The 23,865-nt window shown below is 32.2% G+C and overlaps 1 protein-coding gene across 4 annotated transcripts; it reads right to left on the reverse strand.

The window, feature by feature from the left end:
- Window positions 1-8,290: 8,290 nt before the first annotated feature.
- Window positions 8,291-21,059, reverse strand: LOC143071939 (lim and transglutaminase domain protein ltd-1-like). 4 transcript variants are annotated; one of them, XM_076246640.1, is made up of 7 exons: window positions 20,872-21,045; window positions 19,858-20,125; window positions 16,273-16,455; window positions 15,232-15,467; window positions 11,302-12,433; window positions 10,710-10,878; window positions 8,291-9,145 (listed from the first exon to the last, which is right to left on the reverse strand). In XM_076246640.1, exons 2-7 carry the CDS (start codon window positions 20,104-20,106, stop codon window positions 9,003-9,005), a joined length of 2,112 nt encoding a protein of 703 aa, XP_076102755.1. In that variant the 5' UTR covers window positions 20,107-20,125; window positions 20,872-21,045; the 3' UTR covers window positions 8,291-9,002. The 4 variants fall into 4 exon arrangements, with proteins under 4 accessions (XP_076102755.1, XP_076102757.1, XP_076102759.1 ...); XM_076246642.1 differs by lacking the exon at window positions 19,858-20,125 and having other exon boundaries at window positions 20,872-21,042; XM_076246643.1 differs by lacking the exons at window positions 8,291-9,145; window positions 10,710-10,878 and adding an exon at window positions 14,249-14,273 and having other exon boundaries at window positions 12,280-12,433; window positions 20,872-21,059.
- Between the last annotated feature and the right edge of the window lie 2,806 nt (window positions 21,060-23,865).

Consider the following 23,865-nt stretch of genomic DNA (forward strand, 5'->3'; position numbering starts at 1 on the left):
TTAATTATTTTAAATTCATAAATATTGCATCAAAACAATTTCTTATTTTCAACGCGTTACCGACTGCATGTAATAACATTTTTATGCCCCATCTCCGATTTTTCTGGTCTGCAGGTCCGTTCGTCAGGCCATCGTTTCTTCCGTCCGCCCGTCTGTCCTGCTTCAGGTTAAAGTTTTTGGTCAAGATATTTTTTGAAGAAGTTGAAGTCTAATGAACTTGAAACTTAGTACACATGTTCCCTATGATATAATCTTTCTAATTTTAATGCCAAATTACAGTTTTGATCCCAATTTCACGGTCCATTGAACATAGAAAATGATAGAGCGAGTGGGGCATCCGTATGCTATGGACATATTCTTGTTCTTATGAATATGAACAAAGTCTTTTGGAACTTCCAGACAGGCCTGTGTTCTCCACAGAAATAGTTAAGCAAAAACATTGTAACCCTTTTTCGGAATGAACTATTGTGACGCAAAATAATCCTTCAGTAATACAATATGATATTTCTATTCATTTGCATTTTAGGAAGTTTGTTCATAGTATTCATGGAGGAGAGGAAGAGATTCCAGGGGTTTAAATTTGCTGTCAGTCCCTTTCCGCCAAATTAGCATCTTCTACAAACAGAGCTACTAACCATTATGCAATTGGTGAAATATGTCGAATATACTAAGATCTTCAATTACAGACTATAGTTTCCCGGTTTTTCCAATCAATGTAAAAAAAAATAGGATATTTATCACGTATATTTACAAACTAATAAATATGTAGTAATGAAAAGCGAAATGTATTTTAAATCAATTTTAAATATCGTATGATTTACAATTTACTATGCTCATTAAAACGCATTGAAGTATGTACATATAGATAATAAAAATAAATCAAATGGTAATGTATGTTTAAAAGACGCCACAGAGATCCTCACCTGATCACAATTCAAAGCAAATTGAATGATTTAATTACTTTAAATTGGTAAGTTAACGGGGGTATGCAATCGGAACTTTTTAAAACCTAGTATTGAAAATCTTGATTTTCTGAAAAAGGAAATAAAATCCTGGCCTTTGTTGTTTATTGAGAATTCTTTGCATAGGTTTACAAATACCAGTGTTGCCAATTTAGAATTATTAACAGGGTTTAAAATTTAGAAAAATTTAATGTAGCACATTGAATAGTTTTGAAAGATAAATTAGATATACATTGCGTAGGATTTTACGTCGTTTAATACTTACATTTTGTTTGTACATACACTTTTGATAAATTCGTGTAAAATTTATAAGATGTTTGAATTTGTTTTAAACTAATTTTTGCTTTATTGCCTATAGAGTGTTTATTAGTATGCAAACCACATTTGACTTTATTTTCGGAAGAAGCTTTGAGAAAACAAACACAACATGTTTTTAAGTTTTTGTTACTGCAACCAGGTCAATAATGTAACTCATGATTTTCACTTTGAGGAGACCACGCACACACGGGACTGGTATTCAACTGGTGGTTTCTGCAATTTCGAACTCCATTGTAAACACACAAAACTATTATGGCTTAACTATTGTATTTCGGTAAACACTGTAAACTGGATGTAGAATAAATTGCGTTTTAACTATGCATGGCAGTTACATAGATAATTTAAACAAGGAATGTGATAAAGAGACAACAGCCTGACCAAAGAGGAGAAGATAGCCCAAGGCCACCAACAAATCTGCATTCAATAGCCAGTGCCAAAGATTTTCTCGGAAACAACCCCTAATAATCGTCGTTTTTGAATAGAATAAAATTCAAAACAGTGTGGCTGTGGCCATTGATTGACACATTAAATTCATCCATTGACTGGGACAATTTACGTGAACGTTTATCTGTAACGACCGCTGTTCACGCATACCTGTCAACCTCTGAAAATGAAAAGTCAGGTCATGACCTGCATTGAGAAAAAAAATCTCAGGTCATAACGCGTACGACATTTTGCGGGCTCAATTGAAGAACAAAAATATGTTTACATATAATTTATATAGTCAATATGTATATGAAACAGTTAGAACATGTATACAAGTTTATTTCAGACTATTGTTATATTCCTTAGTAGCAGACTTGGCATTCTTTAAAAGAACTGCACTTGGTTTCAGTTCATAGCAATGCAAATGTGTATTCATTTTACAAGAAAGAAGAGCACACAGTGTATCCTTATTAAGATCAGCCCTAAACTCTGTAGCTATTTTCTTTACTAAAGAAAATGCCCTCTCACTGTCTGCATTGCTGTTTGGCAAAACCAGTAATGTTTTAGCAAGTTTTGACAAAACAAAAAATCTTGGCTTGTTAAGAAAAATGTCATGCAACTTGGACATTTCTCCCCAAAATGTACCAATGTCAGTTTCAGGGGAAGTGCAAAGTGGAAGTTCATCTAATGGGGTCAACTGATAGTCACTGAACTCATCTTGTAGCTTGTTGAAAATATCGTTACGTAGCTCAGGTAAACAGTCCTACATTTTGACTTTTGGTTACATTGAAAAAGACCGATAAAACCGAAGGTCGTATTACTTCTAAATACCGGAAACAATTCCGGTCAGAAATCCGGGTGAAACGGATAATGTTAGAAATTCCCGGGACCCGCCGGGTAAAGAAAAACTCCCGGGTGAGAGGTGAAAATAACGGGTGTCACCCGCAAAAAACGGGTGAGTTGACAGGTATGGTTCACGACGTACCTACGATAGACATTTAAACTGTGGGGTTACCAAAGGTTTCTTAACGCCTTTAATTATAAAATAATTCGAAAAAATAATCAGGAATAACCTTTATGTTTTGATTTAGAATGAAATTCAAAACAGTGTAGCTGTGGCCATTGATTGACACATTAAAATCATCCACTGACTGGGACAATTTACGTGAACGTTTGTCTGTAACGACCACTGTTCACGACGTACCTACGATAGACATTTAAACTGTGGGGTCACCAAAGGGTTCTTAACGCCTTTAATTATAAAATAATTCGAAAAATTAATCAGGAATAACCTTTGTGTTTTGATTTATATAATTGATATAAATCAAAATATCGTGTTATTTCTGATTAATTTTTCGAATTACTTTATTTAGGTGTTGAGAACCTTTGGTGACCCCATAGTTTAAGTGTCTTTAAAAAGTACATAGTGAGCATCGGTCGTTACATACAAACGTTCACCTAAATTGTCCCAGTCAATGGACGATTTTAATGTGTCAATCAATGGCCACAGCTACACTGTTTTGAATTTCATTCTATATAATTGATATAAATCAAAACATCGTGTTTTTTCTGATTAATTTTTCGAATTACTTTATTAAGGTGTTGAGAACCTTTGGTGGCCCCATAGTTTAAGTGTCTTTAAAAAGTACATAGTGAGCAGTGGTCGTTACATACAAACGTTCACCTAAATTGTCCCAGTCAATGGATGAATTTAATGTGTCAATCAATGGCCACAGCCACACTGTTTTGAATTTTATTCTATTTAGAATAATGAACGTGTGCAACCGAATTGTAATTTTGATTAACACAGTAAAAACATACGACGTCAAACAACTGTTTTAAGCTTAAAATATGTTAGGTTGATGAAGACTTGCGACAAATTTCATGCAAGAACAACGATTTCAATTAAACAAAGGCGAAAGATTCCAAGGAGACATTCCAACCTTGCAAGTCCAAGAACAACTGAATTTTCCATGACAATACACAAATTACAACAAAACAAGTTCTAAATAAAGGCAACAGTAGTATACCGCTGTTCAAAACTCATAAATCCATGGACAAAAAACAAAATCGGGATAACAAACTAAAACCGAGGGAAACGCATTAAATATAAGAGGAGAACAACGACATAACACTAAAATGTAACACATATAGACAAAATCCCACGAGAATAACAAATATAACATATATATATAACATCAAAACCAAATACATGAATTTGGGATAGACAAGTACCGTGACACGTCTTATCGCAATGTGAATTTACTCTAAAATACTGCATATCAAACCAAATAATTCAGTGACATGAACCCGAACAAAAATAGAGGGTGATCTCAGGAGCCCCGAAATGATAAGCATACTCTGATCCACATGTGGCATCCGTCAGCTTGCTCATGTTAAGTTCAATTCATTAGTGAGTATCAATCGGTGATGTCACAATTAAGGAATAGGGGACATGAGTATGGTTAATACAGTTGAAACATATCTTTGGTCTGTGACACAGATATTTCATAACGGTCAATCAAGTAGTGATGGCATCCTTTAAACTTTCGAATGGATGACTCAAATTTTTCCACTTGGAACCCTTGGTTCAATAGCTTCATTGTAAGCAGAGACGATTTTTCGTTCCCTATTGTTAATTTTCCATTTTTAGATGGTGATGTTCCTTTGGCACCATCTTATGTTGTTTATGTTTCACAACTGATAAAATTCACCCCAAGGAACTTACTTTAAATAAATCAAATTTATTCGGTAATAACTGTCCTCTCCTGGATTTGGATATTTCGGTTTTAAACAGGAAACTCCACACTAAAATTTACGACAAAAGAGACGATTTTTCGTTCCCTATTGTTAATTTTCCATTTTTAGATGGTGATGTTCCTTTGGCACCATCTTACGGTGTTTATATTTCACAACTTGTTCGCTATGCCCGTGTCTGTTGTGACGTTTTTGTTTTTAACGAACGCAACCTATGTATTACTGGTAAATTATTAAACCAGGGATATCGTTATCATAAATTACTTAAAACCTTTACTAAATTTTTCCATAGATATAAAGATTTGGTTTTGAAGTTTGGTTGTACCTGTAGCACATCTCATTTTTACGGAAATGTTGTTAACTGTACCCGGAAATTTAGAAATAATCCATGTAAACTTGTCGCTCCTTTAAATAAACTTATTCTAATTCATGGATCTACAATCTGTCGATATCTGTAACTTGGCATTACACAAGGTCATGTTTTTCTCTGACTGTTTATGACGTCTTTACACTAAATCCATTGGATGTTGGATGTGTACGGATTGATAGTTTAGTCTTAGTTGCATGATTTTTTTTATTAGTTGTTAGTGCTTTGAACTAGCTGTCAGATAACTGCGAGTACTCTCAGATCTGTTCATTGTGTCTTTTTGTGTGGCATGTATAAGTACCGGGCCACGTCCACTTGTATTTTTGTCCATCTGATGAGTTAAGCCTTTTTGAACTAATTTTTATAGTTCGTTCTTATGCTGTACTGTTATACCACTGTCCCAGGTTAGGGGGGAGAGTTAAGATCCCGCTAACATGTTTAACCCCGCCACATTATTTATGTATGAGCCTGTAATTCAGTGTTTGTCGTTTGTTTATGTGTTACACATTTGTTTTTCGTTCATTTTTTTTTCATAAATAAGGCCATTAGTTTTCTCGTTTGAATTGTTTTACATTGTCTTATCGGGGCCTTTTATAGCTCACTATGCGGTATGGGCTTTGCTCATTGTTGAAGGCCGTACGGTTCACCTATAGTTGTTAATGTCTGTGTCATTTTGGTCTTTTGTGGATAGTTGTCTCATTGACATTCATACCACATCTTCTTTTTTCATATCAACTCTCTATCATGGAAATAATAAAAAAAAAAAGGGAACGCGAGTTCATTGTGTAGGTAAGCACTTCGTGGGTGATTTCGCTAGCTAAGGTATAAAAAAGCAACGACATACCGCTGTTCATAAGTCATGAATCGATTGAGGGAAAACAAATCCCGGTTACAAACTAAAAACCGAGATAAACTCATCAAAAATCAGCAGAAAACAACGAAACAACAGAAACAATAATTTAAAAGTGCAAAAACAAACGACAATGCAACATACATATAGAAACGAACTATTAGATAACAACTGCTATATTACTGACTTGGCACAGGACATTTTAAGAACAAATGGCGGGTTGAACCTGGTTTTATGGCTAGCAAAACCTAGCACTTTATGGCAATTATGAATAGACCTCTAAAATGACAACATTAAATGACAGAAATACAACTTACAAATAAATGCAAGAACATTCAGGACAGTAAAATACAAAGATAAATAAAAGCATATTTAATCGACCATTTTCTTTGGAAAATGACTGTAAAAAGTAAGGAATCTGACTGCCGTAGTTGTTTGGTTTTGTCAATTGTTTACTTTTTATGTTGAATTCAACAACTTTGTTATAATTTTTTTTTCAAGTAACACACTTTTGAATCAGCGCGGAGATATAAACCCCATATGCAGACGCTGCTCGAATGTTGCTAAAAGAAACGGAATTCTTTTATTAAAGTTCATAAATGGGAATCTGCTATAGTATTAGTAAAATTTTTCATTTTTTTGTAAATTTTTATTCTCAACCGATCATCATTGTTCTAAATGTACGTAAAGATATGAGGTAGACCTAATTAGTATCTTGAGTTTTCTTAATTTAAAGCTTAATGTGATAAATGGTTCAACACATAGTATTAACATTTTTAATTATTTAGTCAGAAAACGTCATCTTTATAACTGATTGTGAAGTTAAAGGATGATCCTAGCTTCTATTCATTCTTTTTTATAATCAAAGTTGGGTTCAATAAATAGCAGACCAAGTCAACACGTACAAGAGCATAGTTTGATCCAATAGGATTGTTTTGGGAAAAATACCTCCTCCAAACGTTCCAACTGATTTATGTAGTCATTGAAAAAGATCAAGCGTTACGATGATGTCATTCATACCATTATCAACAAGATTTAAATATGAGAAAAAAATGTGTGTACCACATTAAATAGTAAAACATACATTTCCCCAACTCATTCGGTATTCAATAGTTTGCAGCTGCTACTCCGACTTTGTAAAACATAACCAGTATCTGAGCAGGATTATAATAATAAATGCAGATTGTTGCCATGGTTACACTAAAAAGAGATAATATTTCATTATTATAACCATTAAACATAAAATCTTTGGAAGATTCTCTTTCTATAGATGTACACATGCATAACATAAATATTAAGCCTTATTTGTTAGAAAGGAAGGGTAAGAGGGTGTTTAAAAATTATGAGTGTCAATTTTAGGTTTTTTTCCTAACTGTGTTTTGCTACCTATGTAACATTGTGTGTTTTTGTCTTTCGTTTTTACTTGCGTGTTAAGATTATAACACAACGCTCACTGCTGTACCCCTATTTTGATTTTTTTTTTACCTATTATATGTCTGTTTGTTTTGTTAACACATCGGTGTTAATATAATGGAACTTTTTGCAACTGTCATACAAGTGTGAGGTCTAGCTAGCTATACAATGAGGTTGAATCCACTATTTTCCAGATAAGAATATGCCTGTACCAAGTCAAGAATATGACAGTTGTTATCCATTGTTTGATATTTTTTAGCTTTTTATTTTGCCATTCGATTAGGGGCTTCCGTTTTGATTTTTTTTCGAAGTTTCATATTTTTGTTATTTTACTTTTAAAATATAATTCATCGCGTTGGTTTGTACAGTTTAATATTTACGCATATTTTGGTAAATTCATTTAAAATTTATAAGACAGCTTGTTTGCTTTTTAACCTCTTTTACTTTGTAGCTGTACGATACAGATATCAGAGAATAAGCATTAAAACAGCATATCAATTTTAAACAATATAGCTATTAGGAAGGAATGCTCGTCTGTGATTTCTCTTGCAACCTCTCTATATTGTATAATCTTGGTATTATGTGTATCTCGATACTATCAATTATATTATTAATATCACCAAATTATAGTTATCACTCAGTCTAGATTTGTACACTCTAATACTGATATTAACATGACGATTGTCACTTTTTTGTGCTTACCTCTCACAGTCCAGAGCATGCATTTGACTCCATCCCTTTTTTTTTATAGGTATGTGTTGATCAATCATACTAGTGAGTTTATTTGCCTATTAAATGTTTCGTAGTAGCATAAACGGTACCAATTTTCTGCACTAGATGCGCATTTCGACAATTAATGCTTGAAGCCAATATATTTGAACATCCACAGCTTATTAAAAGAGGCAGAGCTATAATTAATCAAAAAGTATAACCAAAGCTGGACAAGTAATTTAATTTTAAATAATTTTTAAAATCTTGTAACAGCAAATTTAAATACCACAAAATCCGTATTTCCATGCCTTATAAACTATTCTTTGTAAGTTTGAAAGTTTGTCTTTTTTTGTCTTTTTTGTCGTGTTGATTTTAAACTCCTAATTTGATAGTTATCTTTATTACGCATTGGTTTCCTGTCAGCCTACTTTTTTCAATTTGCATACCATCATATTTCAGAGAATAAAAGATTTTACAAAAAGGATATTTTTCAACATTATTTAATTTAAAAACGCCATAAGTCTTTACAAAATGTTTTTACAATGTTATTGCGACGACACCCACTTTCATAACTTGACACGAAGTAATTAACAAGTCATTATCATGACTGTGATTTTCTGAATTAATTGTTTTTTAATAATGTAAAATAGCCCTTGATAAAATATTATGAGTTAATCACAATTACGTAAAGTTAAATTACTTCTCTTTTCTTTGTCATTAAAAGATATTTTTCAAAATAATTCCGATTGAAAAACACAATAAAGTTTAAGAGAAAATGCAAGATTGAAGCTTTCCTTCTGGAAAAATCCCCGCAGACAATACAAAAGAGAGAGAGAGAGAAATCTTTATTCTCATTAGCAAAATGTTCATAGCTACAGATATAATAAAATACAATTGAACAGATTTTACATGTGTGAAAATTACACAAATAGCTGTAATTCAAACAGTACAGACAGACTTCAATGTTTCTATTTAAAAAATAAATTTACTTTTCTTGTCAATCAATATCGACTGTAGTGAATTCGAATTCTTTAAATCATCATTACATTAAACAATATCAGCAATTGTACAACAAATTTAAAGTGTGGTAAATAATTATATCGTTTTATTGGAAAAATTAACTGTTCGTATAATTAAGACCATGTTGGTTAGTATTGACTGAAAAGATCGATACTTCTGTCTGGAAAGCAAAAAACGACTACGATGACCTCAATTCATTAGCAAGGTTGTCTAACTCCTGGATAGCTTTCCGAAATATCCTCTCGTACAATGATGTTTCCAGACAGTGGATGGTCTTTTCTATGGTGCCTAAATGGTTTCTCAAAACGGCATCATGAATGGCTGTAATCCGATACAAAAAAATAAACATTTAATTGAAACATTTTGACGTTTAAAATACTGATTAGCAAATTTATCATTCTCCTTCATAATTATATCAACATTATTTATCATTGGAAAGCATATTTTCATTTCCTTTCATATACATGAATTTTATACAAGTGAGAGGCATAGCTAGCTATAAAACCAGGTTCAATGTACAGGAAATTTCTGTACCGAGTCAGGAATATGACAGTTGTTTTCCTTTCGTTTGATGTGTTTCATGTTATGATTTTGCCATTTGAAAAGGGACTTTCCGAAATGATTTTTCTTTGAGTTCTGTCCTTTTGTTATTCTTCTTTTATCTATTAATCGTCAGCATGATCTGTTTCAAACTGACATTGAGATTATATATTATGTCCCATTACAAAGTAAAATATGGTTTATATCTTAATAATAAAGGGACGTATTTGTTAGAACTATGTCTTTTACAGACATTTTTATAAATTTGGCTAATTATAAAGCCTATCATATAAAATGAAGAAAGAAATGTTCATTTTCTAAAATGACTAAAATTGTGAAACAAAATTCAATTAATTGGCTGTGCAGTTACATTAAATTTGTAGCAAAATGGTCTCATACATAACCAAATTATTATATTTTGCAAATTATTCGAGCGTTACTGATTAGTCTTTCGTAGACGAAACGAGCGTCTGACGTAAATATGAAATTTCATTCCTGGTATCTATGATAATTTTATTTTTACCCTGACCTGTCTCTTCAAAACCGATTCACTAGCTTTGAATAATGGCGAATTACTGTTGCCTGAATTAGCCATAAACTATAATTTTAGTTACCTCCCGTTTTCAATCAAGTTTAAAGAAAAAAACTTTAAATATTCATCAGTTTGTTTTGTTTTGTTTTGTTTTGTATACTTGTATTATCAAACGATAAAATTATATCATTTTTGTCACGTAAATTACAATTACAATTCATCAATTGGATTGTATTTCTGTATCAATGTTTACTTATTTCAGTATTGAACAGAAGACAATTTTAAAACGACCGCTTAGAATCAACTTCATGTGATCAATGTCATCAAGTCAATACAGAAATATTATATTATAGGCGCATGACAAGTTACTACATATCCCTTTAAACTAGTAAATAATGATAACTTGTAGATTGCATTTGCTTGTCGTTTCCATTCGCAAACTATACGGCGAGAATTACGACGCTTAGACTCGGGAATTCATGATAATTGTACTTGTCCGGACCATTAAGTTTTAATGCCTGCATATATGGATTAATTTTTTCTTCATTCGTATATATTGATTACAGTTTCTAAGGAGTTGTTATGACTGATTGTGTAAATCGTCGAAATAACGGTCAGATCTTGGGCTTTGAAAATTTGATGAATATTGTATATTATTCTTCATACCAGACATGTATAAACTGCACATCCGAATGTCTCCATGTTTCGAAAGTAATATTTACGACCAGAAAAAATGACCCATTTGAAAAAAAGTATGGTGGCTATAAAAGTGTAGGAAAGAAACTTGATTGATATTATTAAAAGAAAAATTACCTTTTCTAAACTGCAATACATCCAGTTTACGTTGTGCATTTTCAATATCGGAATCGTTTTCCAATATTTTCTCCTTTAAACATCTCTTGATACTTTCCGTTATTTCTATGTTGTTACCATTTTCAATTGAAGAAAGCAATTTTCGTCTAGCTACTCGCTGATTTGCTTTCTACAACAGAAAAAAAAAATCGAAGTGTATGTTAGTTGAGTAAATTAATGCTTCAGTTGGAAAATGCATTTGAAATTTTATATCTACATGTAAGTGTCATCTGAGTGAATATAAAAACTTGCATATAGCTATCGCGTGTTTTTGAGCCAGATATATTGTACAGATATTTGTGTAGATAATACCAGAGTGTTTTTGTGTTGAATTCTATTTGTTGTTGGGTTGTATTTTTATCATGATAACTATTTGAGCTCTTATCACACAATATAAAGCTATATAATAAAGCTGTAACTTATCCAATATTTTGTACAGTTGTCTTTACAAAATACTAATTTTTTAATAGATTGAGTCTAGAAAATTTGCAAAATAAATTATAAGAGACTGTCTAAGTTCTTCCTTCAAACACCAGCCAAAACAAATTCTTACCTCTCTTGATAGTTTATTGGAAGTTGTAATGAGATAATTGCAAACCACAGTCAATCTTTCGAGATCATCACCAGTACTAGTAGATATTCTCAGACCGTAATCTCCATTCTGAACAATGTTTGTTATTATTTTAAGTTCTTTCGTATCATTTTCAATAACACTCTTGACAGAAGATTTTTTATCTTTTAAGTCGAAATCCACTAGTTCAGTTTCAACATTTAGAGATTTATAGGTATCGCTGGCAAGAAGAAATCTGAGATTTGTAGGGTTGTTTCGGTCTATTGTTATTATCCCATTTCTATGAGAGGGGAGAAGTAAACCTGCCCTATCAGACTCGGGTCCTGGACCAAATCCTAATTTTCCCGGATTGAATGGTATTAATCGACAACCCTCTGTCCTCTTGGTGCATATAATCTTAAACTCACATAGTCTCAATAATGGGTGTGTATCTGGTCCACCATATATTACGATTTTATATATCCCCTCAATCGGAAATTGAATATCAAAGTTCCACTCTGATGCATTTCGGATTTTAGCGACTAACCTTGGCATATTTTCTGGTTTAAGCATTTCATTTTCATCTTCCCTCTGTGCACTTCCTTCTTTCAACAAAAATTCATAATCCAAATTTATTGTATTAGCTGTTGCTTTTGAAGTTTCAAACGTAAGTGTAAGAGTTTTACCGGATGCAAATAAGCAACAAGCATTTTTGCTCACCAATTTCATTTCCATAGCCCAAAATGGCGGCAGAAGATAAGCTTGATTGAGGAATATTTCTCTTGAAATCGGAGTAGGCAAGAGTTGCCATTCTTTGCTGTCGGGATGACAGCGATAAATAAACTGACTGGGGTCAGGCATTATGTAATATTCCTTAAACGCATTTTTAACCACCCCATCTGCTGCTATTGTTCTATGTCCGATTGCCTTTCCGTCCTCCTCTAGTTTTATCCACCCACTAGATCTCTTCCCAAATACTGATCGACAAACCCAGTACGGATGAATGATGCGCCATGAATCCTGAATGTAAACAGCATTCCACAGACATGTTAGATTATCTATATTGGTATCACCCGGCTGGTAATCTCCTGCTTTACAAACTCCATGAATCTGAGCACATTTAACATCGGCTGTCCTGAATAATTGAATAACAAAATGTTATGAAATACCTGTACAAGATACATTATAAAAGTATATCACCTTCACAACTGCTCATTAGCTTGAATTGAACGAATAATAACCTGATTATAGGGTGAAAAAGGGGAACATTCAGAATTTAACCAAATTTGCTTTATTTCACAGATTTTAAAGAAATTAACTCAAATATAAAGTTTTATAAATATTTAATGAAGATTGATTGAATCCCGGGCCTTAAATATGATGACTCAGCATAAATTCACAGTTTACAGTGTGCATAGTTTACTTAAAGTCCTGGATACAAAAATAATTCATAATATTTGCATATTTGTAAGTTAAATTGTTAAGAAGTGCTTATATTTACTCTTCGCAGTCATTGATACTCATAGATCCTTCCTGAATATTATTTATGGGGTGTTTGTGTCCTTTCGATAACTCAAAAGTAAGCCGCAACACCTACATCTGTTTTTTTTTTTTATCACCACGGCATAATAAATACAAGCTAGAAAAACAAAAATATCTCAACAAAACTTAAAATAGTGTGTTCTATCCTGAATGCGTACTAAATATTCCAAATTGCTAGAAACAGCAGAATGATTTATGAAATTTGAGGACCCAGGGGCAAAAAACAAAGTAAATTGCCTACCCCCTGGGTCATAAAACAAATAATTTAAGTTGTAAATGCTATGATTTTATGATTTTAAAGTTCTTGATATAGAAAACAATAACTATGCTTGGAAGTTATGCAAAAATCAGATGTTAGCAGTCATCTCTATAACACTTTAAAGTGAATTTATATCTCAGACTGGTATCTGCATACATACAACTATTGCAAATATGGCTTTGTTTAAACACTTCTAGTATATATATTAGCTAAATTATGTCAGATATATGGTTACAGATAATACTGTTGTGACAAGAATTCTAAATTGACCATTTGAGACAGAAAATGTGTATTTTAATTGACAAATAGGCATATAGTAAGATGTGGACTGGAGACAGAGGCTGGATTGGATATTTTATATAATCTTGAATGTTTTTAATGATTGACTGCTAAACATTACATTTATTGTATTCTGATATGCTTTCAATATGTTATCAAAACAGTTTTAAACAGGTTCAAGGCATTTTTTACCTGAAAATATGCAAATAGGGTAAGCTGGCAATAATCAAAGTCTTGTTTTCAAATTCTTTAAAAAAAATTAAAACAGGGGAGGGGGTATAAAATGTACAGTAAAGAGAAAGTTAGAGTATACACAGTGATCTCTTTAAGGCTATACTTCTGATAAATGAGTATTAATGTGAGAAAAACTGATTTTAGAAATTTTTATATTTGAATAAATGTTTGTATAGGTTGCACTATGTAAATACAGCTGTTTCTCAAAACACGCCTCTTTTGGGGAGATCTTGAATATTCATAGAAAATTAATTTTGTTTACATACTGGTTCCCAGTTATGCTCTCTGTGTTCCATCTCACAGAGACATAAATTGGGAATGTTACCAGTAAATTTACATGTGCATATTGTTTACATTGAAATCTGTGGTAACCTTTCATTCGAGGTAGGGGTAGTTAAGAAAATTAGTGTTAGTTTAAACTCTGAGAAGTTCAGGGCATATAAACATTGAAAATATGCCGCACAGCCCTATATTTTGACCCTCGAAAAAAATTGTGGTGCATATGAACTTTCAATTCTAGGATAAGATTTTTTTCAAAACTTCATAGTAAAAGTGGTACAGTTTTAGCCGTAAAAGGAGTTCCTATGGGAAATTGAATTGTCAATATTTACAGAATTGCAACCTATAAGTTAATACCTTTATGTATCGTATCTGTTTCCTCCTTTTTAGATGAAACATAAAAAGAGCATATATTACAATACACATTGAAGCTGTAAGAATGCGAACGAAAGCGTTAAGAGTTAGAACAAATTTGAAAATAAAAAACGGTAAAATCATGCGAAAATTTATCTAATTCACGAAACGGGTATATGATAATTTTTTCATTTGGTTTTGATTTTGCCATTTGCGTAGGGACTTTTCCGTTTAAAATTTTCAGCAGAATTTGGAATTTTTGTTATTTTACTTCTGACACAATACATATAATTTATAAAGTACAAATCTTTTAAAACACTTAGACATGCACATATAGTCTCAGCGAGATTTGGCAAAACTGTTATGAAATTATGTTCAATTTACTAAAATGTTTTTTTTTTTCAATTTGGCTTAATGCTTATTGATTCAAGTTGTTTTATCTGCTGTTTTGATTCGAGTGATTTTACCTGCGATTTTGAAGCGAGTGGTCCAACCTGGTGTTTTGATTTGAGTTATTGTCCTTGTGTTTTGATTTGAGTGATTTTACCTGAAGTTTTGATTCAACCAGTTTACCTGCTGTTTTGACTTGAGCATTTAACTTGCAGTTTCCATTGGAGCATTTTACCTGATGTTTTGATTCAAGCATTTCAAAGCTCTTCAACTTTGTACTTTATTTGGCCTTTTTTACTTCTTTGGATTCGAGCGTTACTGATGAGTCTTTTAGTAGACGAAACGCGCGTCTGGCATATATACAAAATTTAGTCCTGGTATCTATGATGAGTTAATTATACCTGCTGCTTTGAAATAAGAATTTTACCTGCAGTTTTAATTCAAACACTTTATCTGTTGTTTTGACTCTAACGCCACTTATCAATCTTATGTAAACAGAATGCGCGGCTGGTATACTAAATCATGATTTTGTTATAAGCAACACCTTCGACCTTTGCAAAAGCATTTATTTTTTTCCGGAATAATAAGCACTTTACCTGCATAGAACAGTAAAAAATGTAGAATATGTTGATCTTCTCTGTCCAAGTAAACTGAGGAACCCCAAAGGTGTTTTGTCGGTACATTCCTCTGATACAAACTGTTCCACTACTTGATTACTTAGCCATACTAGTATAATCCTGACCATCATTTCATCTCGTGTTGGCCTTCCTTTGATTGGTGTGTCTAGATATTTAATAAGTTGGTGAAAACTATTCAGGTCTGATTTTTGCACCTGCAAGTAAGAATAGAAAATTACACTTTATAAATTGTTTTACGTCCGAACAACTCTTATAGATTTCCCTCCAATACTGAAACACGCAAAACGCTATCTAAATAAAATTACCAAACGTTACCCCAAATCTAAAGAATATAACGATAACGTATTATATTAAACGTGAAATATCCTATTTTACTTTTGGTATTTTAGTCCCGTTTTGAAAAACTAGCACGCCTGGTATATATAGATTATAACATGGCATTTTTCATATCAGACCCCTTATCAGCCCTAGGTCATGATATCAGCCCGAGAGCCGATAGGCTCGAGAGATGATATTGACCATGTCCTGATAAGTGTTGATATCATGGGGTTCAATTATACCATTACTTTCTATAAGTATATGATAAAATACATTATAAGCTTTGATAAGGTACGATTTACAGTTACTGTATTCAAAATAAAGCTGTACATGTATTGAATGATATAGAAGACATTTCGGCAAGTGATACATCAGAGTATGGTAAATGTTTACGTAGTATATGAAACGACTGTATATCGCCATGCGATACATCAAAAAGGGTAATGAGAGTATATTCGAAGTTGGTATATATAAGCATGTGATATGGCATTCCTGTAAATTAAAAACCTACTCCATTTTGGTAGGTGTGGATCTACTACATTTTGAGAAAAAAACAGTACATTTAACATGTTTAAATCTACTAATGAAATAATCTGATTACTGAAACAATGCCTGTTTAAAGTATTTTTAATAGTATGATATTAGAATTAGATTAACACATCTAAATTTCAACAATCCTACCGTTCTAGCATGGTGATCTATTTCTGCCTTGGTTATTTCCCTTTCTTCTACGTCATTGTCAGCATGATCACTCCCTGTATTCGGATCAGTATTTTCAAACCATTGTATTTTCTTGGTTAAGCTACATTCTGTCGTATTAGGCACTGGTGCAGGATATTCATTTTCTATTGGTGGTAGTTTTATCTACAAAGTCAAAAGAGAAAAAAAGGTTGTTAAAAAAATCCACAAGACAAAAAAGCCATAAAGTAACCATCAATATATTCCAAAAATTGACGTCCAATGAAATTGCCATATTTTTGTTTATTTTTTTTGTATTTACCAAATTTATAATTTGATCTGAAAACATAATTACTTATCACGGTTCTGAGGATAATATGTTGCCACAAGACATAAACTAGCTTTGTTAAGTCAAGAACACGTCCAACATATTCTTAAATGGTGATAGAGATAAGTACACAATAAAACTAGAAGCATTCAATATGCATTTTTCAATATCCAGAGGCAAACTCGCGTTCGATACCCAGTATGCAATATATACTGTGTAAATTGAACGGTATATTTAATATTACCATAAAGTGCTAGGTTTGAGTAGCCGCTAAACCAGGTTTATCCACCATTTTGTTCTTAAAATGTCCTGTACAAATTCGGGAATATGGCAGTTGTTATTTAATAGTTCGTTTCAATGTATGTTGCATTGTCGTTTGTTTTTGTTGCTCTTTAGTGTTTCTGATATTTCGTTGTTTATCTCTTATAGTTATATAAACTTATCATGGATGTGTTTCCTCCGGTTTTAGATTGTAACCCGGATTTGTTTTATCTCAAACGAATTATGACTTTTGAACAGCGGTTTACTACTGTTGCCTTTATTCATCATGACCATTTTTTATTGTTTATATCGTCTGGGCTATGGTTGACCCGCCTTGACATATCCAGGCCTATCGGGATAATACTATGGAATATGATTTTAAGATTTTTGTCTTAAAACATGATGTTTTTCTTACTTGTTATTGACTTTGAACTTACTTTCAATAAAATAAAAAATGAAAACAAATCATTATTAATATTATGCGTTCGGAGCGCTCTTCTGTATTTACCTTCATCAGTATGTCAGTACTGATTGACTACTGGGTTGATGAAGTAAATGCGACTACTTTCAGATCTGTATTGTGTTTCTTGTTTGTTTTATTAGTGTTTTATATGATATTCTTATGATGTGATGAGTAAACCTTTCTACAACTGATTGCGATATTCTTTTCTTATGTGTAACTGTTACCACTGTCCCAGATAAGGGGAAGGGTTTGACGGCAGCAAACATACTAAACATATTGAATCCCCATCCCATTCAGTACGTGTCTGTCCAAAGACATAAGCCTGTAATTTAGTTTGAGATTTTGTTTGCCATTTGATTAGAGACTTTCCGTTACGAATTTTCCTCGGAGTTTAGTTATTTTGGGATTTTACTTTTTACACTGATATGAGTATTTGGATCCTACGCATATAATCGCATACGCATAAATGACAGTGACATATATATCTCTGTATATGCAACAACTGGAAGTGTTTAACGACCTTGACTGGCTATACAGCCCTCGCACGGTTGGCTCGGTGCCCGAAGGCGATTGGTAAGCGTTTAAATATTTTCTGCCGTGGGTCAGGAACAGATGGTAGAGGACGCCATTTTGGTAAGCCGACAATTTGTTGTTGGTGAGTTCTTTTTGGTTTGTTGACTATTTTGATGTTATTTCTTTACAACGGCTGCTTTCAGGGCTAGTTTGGTCATCTTGGCAGCCCGCTAACCTCGATGATAGATTACTGGTAGATGAGTCTTGGACGTAGTATTAAAGGTGACAGGAAGCATTTTCAGGACCAAAGCCGTGAGACAGTGATCTGAAGGTCCATCATCTAACACCTAGGATACAGCCTTCGGACGTCAATCGGCATAACACTCCTCCATCTACAATGGGTTTTGGAGTGCATGTTAACGCGGGATTATACGCCAACAACAACGTTTACTGTACAGAGTTGGATTGGTTTCTGTCATCTAAAGTAGTAAGTCGTTGATCATCTAAAAGTAAACCTTCATCGAAGATAGCGGGTAAAGGAGAGCTGACCCAGCACTTGACTGTCTCTGTATATGGTCAGAACCTATGAGTATTTATCTGACCTCCTAAACGTTTCTATGAATATCATTGGTTAAATGCGACTGCGTTGGGACCTTATACATTCCAAATAGGGTTATAAGGTGTGGTTAGTAGTAGTGATACGTCCCTTTGTAAAAACAACACGGCTTAATGTAAAATCCGAAATGTTTCACCCGGACAACAGATGAACAAATTGATGATAGACGATTGAAAAAAATAATAATTAAAAAAACATTAAAGGCGAACAAGTTGTTATTGGTGGCCTTTTATGGGTTCAGACCAATGGGAGTAGGTACTTAATTCTTAATATTGAAGAATGAAACCACTTTGATAGGTCACTAGTCTAAATATCACATGTTAAGAAAGTGGGCAAGATAAATTCGTTACACTGTGGACTGTCTGGTGACCTAATATATATGGAGCCAGTATATTCCATATGGTTTTTAACCCCATATGTAATTTTCTTACCCCAAATATATCTTATTAGGTCACTAGCACACTGTGTAACTAATAATACTCGTTTGGTTATTACTGGACGGATCGTATGAGTATTAAGACCATATAAATATATTTCGAATACATTCTAACTTTCTTCGCAGGTAGACACATAGTTGGTTTTCCGAATCAAAGTTGACCTGACTTACAAAATGAGTTGCAACTCTAAACCAAATACAATATTCTAGTTTTGTCATTCACATGGATATTTAAGTATAAATTTACCTAATTTTGGTGAATAAAAAAATAAGAAGGAAGAAGATGTGATAATATTGTTAATGAGACAACGATCAACCCTTTTTAAATGAAGTGGATGCATATATGTAAGCAATGATTATAGGCAACCATACGGCTTTCGAAAAAAAGAAAAACCTATACCGTTTAGTCGGCTATATAAGGCCCCGACACGTTGTTCGATGAACTTTAATGTAGACTAATCAATATGTCTTCTTACAGCCACAATATGTCATAAAGATACTTGCATCAACATTAAACATTGATATTGTCATATAAGAATAGAATAAAAGACATCCATTTAAATATAAAGCCGAAACAGCTATGTAAATATTTGAAAGTTTTTGTCATATATATTTCAAGATAATTTTTCAATTCTATTCTTTAATTGAAATGTTTTTTTTATTTGCATTAAATTTAATTTTTGGTACACTATAAACTAACTAAATATTAGGTGTTAACTTTGATCAATAAATCATATGTATAGAATTGACGTAAATCAGTTTACTTAACAGATAAAATAGTATCGAAACATTCTTTTGGACATGACATTTTATTGGCAATATCATTAAAATTGTTTACACTCTAAAAAAAAATCATAGATAATAGTGACTATATTTGACTTACCCAATTTAGTGTTTTTTAAGATTTAAAATGTTGAACTTTCTGATTGTTTTACAAGGAAATTAATAAGGAATAATAATAAAGATGATACCTCATCGGAATCGCTTTCAAATGTAATAAAAAATTCTTCAAAATCTGAAGCTTTATTTTGCTCATCGGAGGATGCAATTGATGGTTCTTTATGTATTGATGGCGGTGGAGTATTTTCTACAGGTTCCGGGCTCTCTTCCCTCTCCGACTCGACAGGTTCAGACTCAACAACGATAGGTTCAGGCTCAACACCGACAGGTTCAGGCTCAACAATCTCTTGAACATCTGATTTTGAACATTCAGTTCCCATTGATGCAATAGGAATAAAGCTGCAAATTCCAAATAAAACAAATTGCATTGTTCATTCAACTGGACCAATATTATCAAACTAGAACAACTGCACCATGATATTATAAATGAAAGTTGGAGTAAGAAATTCTATTTTGACCTATGGTTTTAAGGGGAACAATTTGTGAAAAAAAAAAATAGTACACTTTGTCCTTGTATTAGAGTCCCTTTAAATTCATTTATCAGGGACGTACATTGTGTCGGTGACAAATTGTTTCACTCGTTAGGGCTAACCCTTTTTTAATAATAGTTCCGGATTTTTTGAATTATCAAACACTGTATATCAATCCTCCACCAATATACTTAATTGAACAGAGATCTAGGGGATAATGTTTAATTGTTGTCTCGCATTGATATGAATTTAAAATTAAAAACAATCAACATACGAATCAATTTTTTCTCTATATTACAGGTTATACATTCTTATGCATATCTAATATACTTAGCTATTCAATACCATATTTAAATTTAGTAAAACTGGTATTTAATTTCACAATATAACTTTCAGTTTCGGAATCAAGTATTACTTCTTTAAACACTGCATTTGGATAAAAACAACGTTTATTTGATTCATAAGAAAAAAATTGTTACCGTTGAACTTCATATACAAAAGTAATATAAAGTTTAGTCTTGAATTGTAATGATTAAAAAGACAACTCTTTTGACTGGTAATACTATATCATTTTCATTGTTCTTTATCTTTATAATACACACCCTGTGTACATACCTGAAAATTTTCTCCTTCTTTCTCGTTGGTAAATAACTAAAAACTCACTCAGTTTTTTTTTATATATACACACAAACTGTTTATCTGGTTTTCTCTGGATAAGAAAGAGTTTTTCTGAATTAATTAAGGAAGTAACATGTATAATCTGTACAGTTACTTTTTCATGCTCTAACACATTCAAATTCATGCATTGTCAACACAAACGGGATTTAAATATAGCTCTGTTCGATAATTCAATTTAAAGTTTTTTGACCGCAAATTAAAGCATTGATTTCATCAAATTTATGAATTGCAATCTTTTGATTCTTTTTTTAATTGATTGACATTTAAAAATGGCTTGAAAATTTTACTAAATTACCCAGAGACTATGGCACTTGTAATCAATACCGGTTGAAGCGTTAAACAATTATTTATACATTAGTATTCTAGTTTCGATATCTTCATTTTATGAAAATACAGTTTGATTCGATATTCTATTTGAAATTCGAATTTTATTCAATATTCTATTTGTATTTGTTATTTGAAAAATCAAAAAGGTATCATTTTCTTTAGAATTTAAATTTCATTTAAAAAAAATACCTGCCGTTAATATTATATAAAAAAACACATAGCTGAGAGGATGATAGAGCAGATTGGTACCCGAGAAAACATTGTCAACCGCGGTGAAGCTATGTGTCATTTAATTTATTATATAATACTAAATAACAATCATTATTGTCTTTTACAGATGAATTTTATTTAAAAGTATTTTTTATGATGTCACGTACAAAACAACGTTACGGGTATTAGAAAAATCAACAGAAGTGAAGTAAGATTTAAGTTTTTTTTTTATTCGACAGTCAAATAATAGAATTGAGCCAAAACGTAGAACTTGAGCATTGTCTTAAATAACTTAATGTTACTTCAATTCATTGTCCTTTAAATAACCTATTTTTGACTGGTCTAGCCGAGAGGATGAAATTAAAAAATATTGTCACCCGCCCAGCCATGTGATAGAGTGAATGAACACCCTCGTATTATCCAATCAAAATATGGCATTTTAACGTGAAGTATAATACAACATAATATTTCACGTATTTAGAAATGTCACTCGATCGCGAACTGCCGTTATATTTCGACTCTGCTTTCGTCTATCAAACTGAAACTCGTTATATCGTAAATCTGCATTAATTTATCTACAAAATGGTGTGTATAAAATCTATTTCTGTTGTCGGAATCATTCATAACAGACATACCAAGTATGTCAATCGTAATTCTTTCGTCTTATTAAAGATGAATGGAAAGGCTAACGTACATAAAAAACTTCGGGAAAATATTCAAAGTCACTATATTAAATTTCAAAACATCATTACAATTTGAAGTTGGACTTATATTTGAGCCATATGGTATACACAAACTATTATTGTTGAATCAGATGTTCTTAAATCAACAGTACATATCAACTTATTATCGGAAAAATAAATACTGGAACCATGGTATTATCAGAAGTGTAAATAACAATATGCCAAATATACAAAGAGAAAAATCAACGTCCTGAATAAAACATCAATGAACGAATATGGCAAACAAACAGTTTTAACTTCCTTACTTGGTACTGGCCAGTAGATAATATAACGGGAATTAACGTGTTTGTTAGCGATTGAGCAAAACTCCCATAAAACAAAAGGAAACTTTATCTGACCTCTTATACATTTCTTGGAATGTGATTGGTTAAAAGGAACCTCGTGGAGACCGTTTATATTCCATATTAGGTTCAGAGGCAGGGCTTTCCCTTCTGACCCCCTATAAATAGTATAAGGTCACTAGTATACTATGTAGCTAATCACATAAAGCTGTTTTATTATGATAGAAATGATGTAAAAATTATAATTCGTCATCTGAGTGACCGTGGTTGTTATATTTAATGTTATTCAACAATGTAATTAATACTTTGTGTATCATGTAAAATATGAAGTCTAGGCAATTTATTTACAAGTTTATACAATTTTTGTCTGCTGAAAAAAAACAGCTTTCTGTCTTAGGAAAATTATACATTTCTAGGTTAAAACAACGACAAATTTAATATAAATTCATGTTTATTATAGAACAATTTTGTTATTGATATTGCTAATGACAAATACAATAACACTTTTTTCATGTAAGTTATATATAAAGTGAAATAACAAAACAAAAAAAACGAACTCCAAGGAAAATTAAAAACTCAAAAAATCAAATGAATTGAGAACAACCGCTGTCATTTACTTGAAAGAATCATTTCTTCATGTAGAAAACGTTGGATTAAACCCAGTATTATAGCTAGCTAAACCTATTACTTGTATGACAGTCGTATAAAATTCCATTATATTGACAATGTGTGAGCAAAAACTAACAGACATTATACTTATAACTTTGGTTCATCTATTCGTTCATATCCTAATAAAAGCTATCGGTATGTCAGATGAAATAGGTACAAATGTATTTTCGGTCAAAATCTGCTATATTCACTATTCCAAAATCTGCTGTATTCACTATTCATGCTATTCAAAATTCTGCAGTACACGATATGAAACTCTATATTGTTCAAATGACACCCGGAAAAACAGAAACTATTGTACCTGCCGCTGTAAAAGCCGATACTTGAGTCTAGATCTGTGTGTTAAAAGGTTCCAGTTGAGACGAAGGATGACAACATTTAACTTGTTTACTATGAAATCTCTTTGCTTCGATTTACTTCTTCTTGAATAGTTTTTTGAAACATTCGCATATCATCTTTCTCATATTTTGACTCATTATTAAGTACACTTCGAAATTTAAGGAAAACCCAAATGTCATTAAAAGATAACTATAAGGAGCAATAGTCACTTGAAAGAACCGAGAAAATGAAAATGAGAATGTACGTTGTAACCACATAAGATAATTGATCGATTCTGAACAAATAAATATAATACATATGATAACTACAAGAAGTGCAGATCGCTTATTTCTTGCACTAGTAACTGTGTTGCCTTCAAAGGT

The sequence above is a fragment of the Mytilus galloprovincialis genome, chromosome 4 (genome assembly GCF_965363235.1).
Source record: "Mytilus galloprovincialis chromosome 4, xbMytGall1.hap1.1, whole genome shotgun sequence".
NCBI lineage: Eukaryota > Metazoa > Mollusca > Bivalvia > Mytilida > Mytilidae > Mytilus > Mytilus galloprovincialis.